Genomic DNA, 9,861 nt, shown 5'->3' on the forward strand with positions numbered 1-9,861 from the left:
TAAAAACTTGATTGCGCTCAGCAAATTTAAATCTTATAAATAAATTTTTATAATCTAGTTACTTATAGGGCTATGAACAGTTCATTATTGAGCTGAACACCTAGTTTAATGCAATAATGTAATATAAGTGTAATGATGATTTGATACAAATAAAGACATATTTAAAAAAAAAAAAAAAAAAAAAAAATATTAAAAATTAGCACGTGTTATGATAATAATGAGCATGATATAAATAACAAAATTACCAGTCAGTATTGTATAACTACCCCGCGGATAGATGGATTTAACTCTTTTTTGTGATATTTCGGAGGAATTTACTTAACATATTGTTTGTTACAGTTTAATTTTTATTTAACCACCATAATTATTATTTTTTCACAAACTTCGCTGGACCCATATCTGTATCCGGAATATCACCGATGTTTTCCAAAATAGTGGGCAGGACCTTAGGCTATTTATCCATCTATTATTCCGCAATTTCCTCCGTTATCTTTCTCCGCATCGTCGATGTCTGTGTCGGTTGCAATTCTTTAAACTGCCGAAGGAAAAGACATAGACAAACTGGACTGATGGAAAACCTTAGAATCCTCGAATAGATCGTCCAGCACGGCCGTATGGAAAAACTAACATTGTCCTATTTCATCGCGTTCTTTCCGAATTATCTGCAAGAGAACGATTTTAAAACAATCTACAAAACGAGAGAAAAAGGAAATTAACCCACCATTTCAATTTTCCTTCGATAACGCCTAAAATGAAAGACTCGCTTTTTCGGAAGCCACCGGCATTATGCGTCTGCTAGATGAACCCATATGATGGAAGGTGTGGAACAGGTTGGAGTTGACCTTGCACTGCTTCCGAAATCGCCGACTGAAACGCAATTTCGTCTGGAAGAAAAACAAACATAAGTATCAAGAAAACTGGTTTAAAAAAAACAGAGTCTTACCAGAATTTCCTATCTGGAAATATGTGATGTTTGAACCGTTTACCATAATCTGATCGGCGTTGATATGCTTTATCCACCAGGAAATTATCCTAAAAAACTTCTCCCGAAAAATGGTACAGAGCTGCTCCGTTTTATCCAGTGCTACATTAAAGAATGAGCCAATCCGGCTGGACAGTATTGACGTAGGACTTTTCCGAATGTTGATATCGTCCAACCTGGCGACGTCATGACTTTCGTGGACCAGCTTTATTTATACCTGCAGTTGAAGTTCTGCAAAGCAAGAATTTCAACGATTCAAATATTGAATAAATTGTCGATATGTATGAGAAAACTTACCCTTAAGGATGTTTTTTCAACCGGCAAGTCCAAGTTTGCCAGAACCGTCATCATTTTAACCAACGGAGAAGCCTCCGTGAATCTGCCAACAAGCAGATGAACCAGTGGGAGGGGGGGGGGGGGGGGGGGCTCAATTCGGTGCCGCACCATTTTAGTAGGCCTTGCCCCAAGTTCAAATTATTTTTCTTCACGTCCCGAATTCCGAAATAAAAACATAATAAAATGCACTCAAACGAAGCGCATAGTAAAATTACTAAATCTGAGTGTAAAATGAACAATTCACGAACCCATGTTTTTAAGGCAAGAATATTAAATGTTGAACTTATCATGAGTATAGTATTTTCGACAACACGAAGAACGATGCGTCAAAGTTATCATGCGCATAGTAATGATAGAACACGAATCGTACAGTATCAAAGTATCATGCGCATGGTAATTTAAACAAGAGGAAATTACTATGAGCTGTCAAAGTTCTCATAGTAAAAATACTAGGTCGTAGTATTATTGCCAAGATTTCTGGTATAAAATACTAAATCATGGTTGAAAATACTAAATGATGGATATAGTAAAATTATCATGACGCTGTATTTGAAAATCCCATGGCTTTTTTTTCCGTGTAGTAACTAAATATTAGCTTCGTTCAATCGTTGGTAAAAATCGGTTTCAACTGGTTTCTGTCAATTGGTGGATGTTCAACGAGCCAATGTTTTGGTCGAAACTACACGCTCTTTTATTTTAACTCAAAATTAAGTACGACCTTAACGACCGTAGGCTTTAACTTGCCAAAATCTATTTGGTTGTTTACAATTGTTTGCTTAACTTAACACGAGACGAGAAAATATACGAATAAAATCCCGACTCAGGTCCAATCTATTAAACCAGGGTTTAAGGCTTATCTTTGGGATAATCGAGTGGAGCCACCGACCCAACTCATCCTCGTCCCATTTGCGCTGCCAGTTGACAAGAGAGTTTCTTCGAACCAAATAGTAAAATTCGTTGAAGACGATTTCACGTTGATACGTGTCGCCTTCCATCGCCCCCACCTTTGCCAGAGAGTCTGCCTTCTCATTGCCCACTATCGAGCAATGAGAGGGAACCCAAACAAAGGTGATGGTAAAGCGACGTTTTGATAAAGCACTCAAATTATTCCGTATCTTCTCGAGGAAGTACGGCGAGTGCTTTCCCGGTTTTATCGAATGGATTGCTTCAACAGAGCTCAGACTATCCGTAACAATATAATAGTGTCCAACTGGGCATGAAGCGACACTTTCCAAAGCCCAGTGGATAGCTGCTAACTCCACTACATATACAGAGCATGGTGATTGATCGGTAAGTATTTCATGTCTATACAATTATTTAATTTTTGGTAGTTTATAAAATTAAAATTCACCTAGCAAAATAAAAAATAATACCGTTATCCCATTTTTTTATTTAAAAGGTAAATGCTAGCTGATGTGGTTGGTTTCTTCAATAAAAATAAAACAAAAAGAAAATTCGTTCAAAAATTTATATTTATTTAAGATAATAAATAAGGTTACTTTATACCTAACGTTGGTACGCATCGCCGTTTTTTAAAAAAAAATATTGTTGAACCAAGTCCAGGCTAAATTCTTCGCCAGGCCCGTGGCAATTCGGCTTACTCCTGCTTCCTCACGAACACCTTCTTCGCGTTCTTCCAAGGAAGGCCAAGGTGGCTCGACCGCAGAATCCTCTTGCATTGCGTTAACATTCATGTCCTGCTCCTTTGATTAATCCAATCAGGTCTCGGTTTTCCGGAATGATTTGTGGGATGTTCCGGAATAAAGTGGAAAACACTTGGAAGCTCTGTCGGTGTTGTACTTTCGAATTAAAAGCTTTAAAAGACTGTTTTACAAAAAGTACTAGTTTATTAGTCAAAAGGCAAAACTGGACTGACAAATTATTTTCTCTCTGTTGTAACTATGGTGATCCACGCTAGTAGGTAGAAACAACGGCCTACTAGTCGGATTGTAATATTCCTCCCTTCTTATTTCCAGAATACTAGGTACGGCTCAAATCTTGACGGCATTCTGTTCATACGCTGAGGTCGGCTGGAGCCTGGAGGAATACGTTCTTGGGTTGATTGTTGAGGGCTCTGTTCTTCAACGGCTTCCAGGAATTCAGCTTGATCGTCTGCTTCGATAGTTGAGTCGAGCTGACTTTCAGGATCGTTGATAGTAGCAGAGGAACAAGGTTGTTGTTGAATCGGTTCGACGTACTGGGTTGGTGAAACTCCTTCGGAACGCTGTGATGATGTGTTCCCAAGCAACCAAAAGTCGCGTTTTTACTTAACTCCGAACTCCGAAGTTCACATTTGGCTGAAAAAATGTATTACGGGAACCTCAGGTGACTCTTGTCGCGTAAAAGTTACTCAGGAACTTCCATCGCCCTTTGAAAGGTTAAACTATCGATAACGGAGCTTCTAAGCGCTTTTAATGGAACTTCTTTCAAGAAGGTCGATAGCGTTCGCGTTACATTCCAAAACGCACCATTAAGATACTTGAAGGCGTTTTAAAGAACCTATATGGGAAATCTAAGCGACATGTCAAAAATGTTTTTCAAGAAGGTCGATAACGTTCGCGTAACATTCTAAAGCGCACCATTAAGATACTTGAAGGTGTTTTAAAGAACCTATATGGGAATTCTAAGCGACATGTCAAAAATGTTTTTCAAGAAGGTCGATAACGTTCGCGTAACATTCTAAAGCGCACCATTAAGATACTTGAAGGTGTTTTAAAGAACCTATATGGGAATTCTAAGCGACATGTCAAAAATGTTATTCAAGAAGGTCGATAACGTTCGCGTAACATACTAAAGCGCACCATTAAGATACTTGAAGGTGTTTTAAAGAACCTATATGGGAATTCTAAGCGACATGTCAAAAATGTCTGTCAATTTCTTGTCATGGTATTTTTTTTTTGTTTATATCTGTACTGATATTTACAAATGGAATTCAAGATTTTTTCGAATTTTTCTTATAAATGTTAAATAAGATATTCGAATAAATTTTTGATGATGCGAATTTTTGTTATGATTCATATTGTGTACTGAAAGTCCTTTGAAAGAAATAAGGTACCTTCTGTTGACCAACCCACTCAATCATCTCAAATGACATTAAGTTTAAATACTTATCATTACAGTGGCAATTAGCTATTGCTGGATTGGTCGAGAGGCTGGTGAGTTTCATTGCAACCTAGAGAGCAGCGGTTCAATTCTCTAGGCGTGTAAGCAGCTTTTGTAATCAAAACAATACAATTAAAATCAATGAGATAGACCATGATAGACCGGCAACCTAGCAATCTGACAAGTGGTAGTCAGAGCAATCTGTCAATTGGATTTTTTTTTCGGCGCGTAGAAGTTTCTTGACATTCTCTTAGGAGCTGAATAGCGTTCTCTACAGCCCCCTAAACGAACTTGAAAGTAGCTTTAAGAACTTAAATTTTGGGCTGATTAGCATTCTCTTCAGACACAAACGAGAGCTGATTAAGCTTCTATGGAACCTTTTTAAGGGAATTCTGGTTGCTTGGGTTGTCCTGCTGTTTTGTTGATGGCAATCCAAACATATCAACAAGGATGTTCAATGGTGAATTGCTACCACTTGTTGTTTCACTCTCACGCCGCTTGATTTGGTTGGCATGTGAGCGGATGAGTTTTCTTCTACCATGCCAATCATCCAAGAGTATGTTAAAGTTGACTTGACCAAACGCTTCGACAATCACTCCGGATGCCCATTTCCATTTGTTTGTGTTGTAAAGTTTGGCATAAACTTTGTCACCGGGCTTGAGAACGGAACAACTTGTAGACTTGGGAAATGATTGTTTAATTGGACGCAGCAAACTTAACAATGTTCGCATACCACGGCCAATCATTAATTCTGCTGGAGATTTACCGTTCAAAATTCGGCTTGGAGTGGATCGGTAAGTTTGGAGAAATACCTGTAGCGTTTTGTTGATATTTTCTCCCTCGTTGATTTTCAACATTGACCGCTTGAGTGTGTCCACAAACCTTTCTGCCTGGCCGTTGGACTGTGGATGATACGGTGCTGAACGAAGATGTTGAATACCATTTGAAGCGCAGAACGATGAAAACTGTTCGGATGTGAACTGGCTTCCGTTGTCCGAAACAATCGTCGATGGATTTCCAAATCGGGCGAACAGCTCTTCTAGAAATTCGACCACGGCTGATGTTGAAGGCGATCGAAGGATTCGAATTTCCGGCCATTTGGAATGCGCATCCACAACGACTAGAAAATGTTGATCGAAGAAAGGACCAGCGAAGTCAACATGGATTCGCTCCCAGGGGGTCTTCGCTTGCGGCCACGGCTGCGGTGGAAGTTTCGGTGGTGACTTGGAGTGTGATGCACAATTACCACATTGCTTGACGAATGTTTCGATGGCTGCATCAATTTTGGGCCAGAAGACGTGACTTCGGGCAATGGCCTTCATCCGCTCAATCCCCGGATGTACACGATGTAGTTGCTTGAGAATGCGTTGACGGAAGCATTCAGGAATTACTAAACGGTCGGTCATCATCAGACAATTTTGAATCACGGAGAGAGATTCACGATGAGGGTAAAATTGACGAACAGCAGCATCTTCAATGTTGTTGCTTGAGGGCCATCCTGCATGAATGAATTGGATGACTTTCTGCAGAGTAGGATTCCGACTGGTAGCTTCGCGAACCATACGAAAAGTTAATGGTAGAGAACTTATCGCTTCGTCTAGTGGAACACGAACGTCTTCCTCCAATTGCACCACAGCAATGATGAAATCCTCGTCTGGTTTTGTGTGGTTGTTTATTAAACGGGAGAGCACATCAGCATAGCCAAATTGATTTGTCGACACATATTCGATGTTGAAATCGTAGCACAACAACGTGAGTGCCCAACGCTGGAGACGGTTTGCGGTGTGCAACGGAATACCTTTTTTTGAGCCGAAAATTCGCAATAACGGCTGATGGTCCGTTTGCAACGTGAACTTTCTTCCGAGTAACATTCTGTGGAATTTGGTTACCGCAAACACCAGTGCTAATCCTTCCTTCTCCACTTGGCTGTATCCGACTTCTGCTTGCGTCAGGGACTTGGCTGCATGCGCAATCGCCTTGAGGGAACCGTCAGGAAATCGGCGCATGATGACGGCACCTATTCCCGATTTTGATGCGTCTGCTGCCACGATAGTTTCCAACGAAGGATCGAAATGTGTGAGTAACAGGTCGGATTGAAGAATAGCTTTGAACCTGTCGAAGGATTGCTGACATTCACGGGACCAATGGAATTTGACATCCTTCTTGAGAAGAGCATCGAGTGGACGTCTTAGTTGATGCATTTCTCTGACGAACTTGGCATAGTAGTTGACTGCGCCCAGGAAAGAGCGCAACGTAGTGACATCGCTTGGGGGTGGCATCTTGGCGATTGCTTCAACTTTAGCTGGATCAGGATGCAGACCGTCGGCGTCAACAATGTGCCCAAGATACTTGATGCGATGTTGGAGGATGTTGCACTTTTCTTCTCGCAGATGAAAACCATATTCTTCAAGGCGATTGAAAAGAGCGATGAGGAATTTGTGATGATCGTCAAATGTCTTGCTGAAGACGATGATGTCGTCCAGGAACGATTCCACACCCTCAAGATCCGCAATCATTCCGTTCATGAGCTGTTGGAAAGCCCCGGGTGCTGACTTGACTCCCGGTGCGAGGCGATTGAAACGGTAGAGACCTCGATGGGTGTTGATTGTGAGAATGTTCTTGGCTTTGTCGTCCACTTCTACTTGAAGGTATGCATCGGAAAGATCGATGATGCTTGCCACCTGGTTTCCTTACCACGACGATAGGAGCGGCCCATTGAGAAAAATCGACTGCGGTGATAATTCCGAGCTTCTCCAGACGGTCAATTTCGGCGTCAACCTTTGCCACTGAGGTGAATGGCACTGGTCGCTTCGGCTTGAATACGGGTCGTGCATCCGGCTTGAGAAACAGTTGCACTTTTGTTTTCTTGCAATGCCCAAGTGTGTTGTTGAAAACATTTGGGAACGCCGCCTTGTAGTGTTGGATCGATGTAGCTTGGTTGGTTTGAACTTGGTTGCAAATCGTGGAAAGAGGAAGTGACCACAATTCGAACATTTCGATCCAGTCCAGACCGAAAAGATTCAGGTGTTGATGGTTCGTCACGTAGCACAATCCAGATTTTGTGGTATTGCCCAGAGTGATGCTACATTGCAGTTGACCGATGATGTTGAGGGAATTTCCAGAAGCGGTTTTTGCTTGGGTACCAGTTGGAAGCAGCGGTGGTGAGCCAAGTTTCTCCCATGAGCGCTTTGATAGGACGGTGATGTCTGATGCTGTGTCAAACTGCAACCGTAACATCACTCCGTCGATGATGACACTCAGGAATTTTCTTGGTGCTGAACTGCTTTCTCGGTTGATAGCAAAAATTCCGTTGACATTGGGCTTCTGCTTCCTTTTCGGTTTTCTTTTGCTTTCGGCTGATGGCTTCGCCGAAAAGCAGTTGCAGTAGCCTTCCTTGTGGCCCGTTTTATTACAGACTTTGCAGGTGTGGTTGGAAAATTGACAGTCACGCACAAAGTGCATTCCCTCACACTGCCAGCAAGGACTCCTGGGAACGCTTGACGGTTCCTTTGATGTAGAAGCGGGCTGATACGACGGCTTTTTCTTGTTGATAGCGCAGATTGAAGCTGTCGTTGGTTGCTTCCGTTCCAGCATAGCCGTGTCAGATTTGAGGTTATGTAAACGCTGGCACTCGATAATTAACGTTTCCAGTTTACATTCCCCTTCGCCTTCGGATTCCAATTTCGACAGCAACCTGTCGGATTCCTTCGGGGATCGTAGACCGCAGATGAAAATCAAAGATTTGAACTGATCGGCAGTGATTCGATTCAGCTCAAAGTCTTCGCAGCGCTTGTTCACGAGTCCGGCGTAGGTTATGTAATCCTCTTCCGGTTGCTTGGTTACTTGGAAGCATTGATACCGCTTGTTGAAAAGCGAAATCCTCACGCCGAATAACTGCTTCAATTTTGCGACGGTGTCGGCGAAGGAAAATTCACGGGGATGGTTTGGAAGACGTACTTGTCGTGCACGTGGATGCTTAAACTTCTCAGCAGCAAGCGAACTTTAGCCGCAGCCCGTGGCGTAGAGGATAGCCTTCCAGTCTTCTAAGCCAACGGTCATGAGATCAAATCCCGGGAAGGAGCAGATGAAATTTGTCTGAAAGCCTCCAGCGAAAAGCGAGATTGGGCGAGCAACGCAGAGGAGGAGAGAGCCAGGGCAGCGCACGAGGAAAGTGGAAGGCTCGGAGGACGTGCCGCGCTCATGCGAGATCCGTTAGCGCGAATATCACCAAGAGGCCCGCGCTGCTGCCGGAATTAGAAGGTGAGTGACACGCAAATTTGTCTCACGCTAGGGTGCCCGGCATTAGGCCGGAAGTTTAAGCCTTTTCTTTTTCTGGGCCACAAATTGCGCCACTTTCCATTGAGAGTCTCATTCGCTACATGGTTTTAGAATTTGTAAGATGCTAGCCATCATATCCTCGAAAGATGTACGCTTAGAGTTAAGTGAAAGGAATCTCTTCGAGGAAACATTAAGTTTCATTGAGATGCTGTTTGTGTTTGTGTTCGTTTAAAAAAAAAAAAAAACTTTTGCCTCGTCGTCCAAATTTTCCCCATCTCTCAGGAACAGATCCTCGTATTTCTGGAACCATCTATCGAACACCAAACCGTTGTCGGGATCGTAACAGAACTCCTTTATGTTCGACGCCACTCCGGACCACTTGCTTGCCGGGCTGGGGCGGCTTGGTTGTTGAACCGCTCCATCATAACCATCAAACGGGCGTTCTGCTCCAAAATCATCTCGAACAATCTTTCGGTTGGTGGTGCCATTTCGCGTTAATTGCAAACGTGAGTACTTTAATCTCGTCGCCAAAATGTTGTACTTTCGAATTAAAAGCTTTAAAAGACTGTTTTACAAAAAGTACTAGTTTATTAGTCAAAAGGCAAAACTGGACTGACAATTTATTTTCTCTCTGATGTAACTATGGTGATCCACGCTAGTAGGTAGAAACAACGGCCTACTAGTCGGGTTGTAATAGTCGGCCAATATGTAACAAAGGCGAAGTATTATGGCGAGAACCAGCACTGCTAAAGAAATATAAGAAAACACTTAACGTTCTTCTAGTCGGACAAAGTTGGTAAAATGTCCCAAATAAAAAAAATCAATCAATCAACTTACCGTTCTGTTCCGATTTTCACATATTGCGCACGAAGCAAAACTTGTTCCTGAATGACAAAACAGCTTAACCTCAATAAACGAGTTCGGCAAATTGTTACTTTTTTTCGAGATGAATAGTACCGTTTTGTTTAGCTCAATCCAGGTCAACTTCACCTCACTACGAGGTAAGATTTACCCTTTTTCTCGGTGAATTGTATCTTTTTTGTTCCAGCTCGATTCAGGTAAACTTTACCTCGCTGTGAGGTGAGTTTCACCACAGAGAACAGAGTTCGAGCTGGAGCTCAACACGTGTGTTTGAATACCAACCTAAGTTTCAAACCAAATGC

At 42.2% G+C, this 9,861-nt stretch overlaps 1 protein-coding gene and 1 long non-coding RNA gene across 2 annotated transcripts; both read right to left on the minus strand.

Annotated features, from left to right (window-relative positions):
- Nucleotides 1–361: 361 nt before the first annotated feature.
- On the minus strand, nt 362–1,385 carry LOC129744457 (uncharacterized). The gene is made up of 4 exons (XR_008736917.1): nt 1,280–1,385; nt 944–1,213; nt 722–884; nt 362–662 (listed from the first exon to the last, which is right to left on the minus strand). It is a non-coding gene; the product is annotated as an uncharacterized LOC129744457 (long non-coding RNA).
- A 1,899-nt stretch (nt 1,386–3,284) lies between these two features.
- Nucleotides 3,285–9,186, minus strand: LOC129742494 (uncharacterized protein K02A2.6-like). Its single transcript, XM_055734395.1, has 4 exons — nt 9,082–9,186; nt 7,102–8,317; nt 5,233–7,058; nt 3,285–3,542 (listed from the first exon to the last, which is right to left on the minus strand). Exons 1-4 carry the CDS (start codon nt 9,184–9,186, stop codon nt 3,285–3,287), a joined length of 3,405 nt encoding a protein of 1,134 aa, XP_055590370.1.
- Between the last annotated feature and the right edge of the window lie 675 nt (nt 9,187–9,861).

This window comes from Uranotaenia lowii, chromosome 2 (genome assembly GCF_029784155.1).
Source record: "Uranotaenia lowii strain MFRU-FL chromosome 2, ASM2978415v1, whole genome shotgun sequence".
NCBI classification, from domain to species: domain Eukaryota; kingdom Metazoa; phylum Arthropoda; class Insecta; order Diptera; family Culicidae; genus Uranotaenia; species Uranotaenia lowii.

What these genes read in the sequence shown, in the direction of transcription:
- LOC129742494 (XM_055734395.1), bottom strand. Translation starts at nt 9,186, where the DNA reads ATGGCACCACCAACCGAAAGATTGTTCGAGATGATTTTGGAGCAGAAC. An exon ending in AAGCCGCCCCAGCCCGGCAA is followed by an intron (nt 8,318 to 9,081) that starts GCAAGTGGTCCG and finishes GCAAAATTGAAG; the next exon opens with CAGTTATTCGGCGTGAGGAT. An exon ending in ATATCAACAAAACGCTACAG is followed by an intron (nt 3,543 to 5,232) that starts GTATTTCTCCAA and finishes ACATCATCACAG; the next exon opens with CGTTCCGAAGGAGTTTCACC.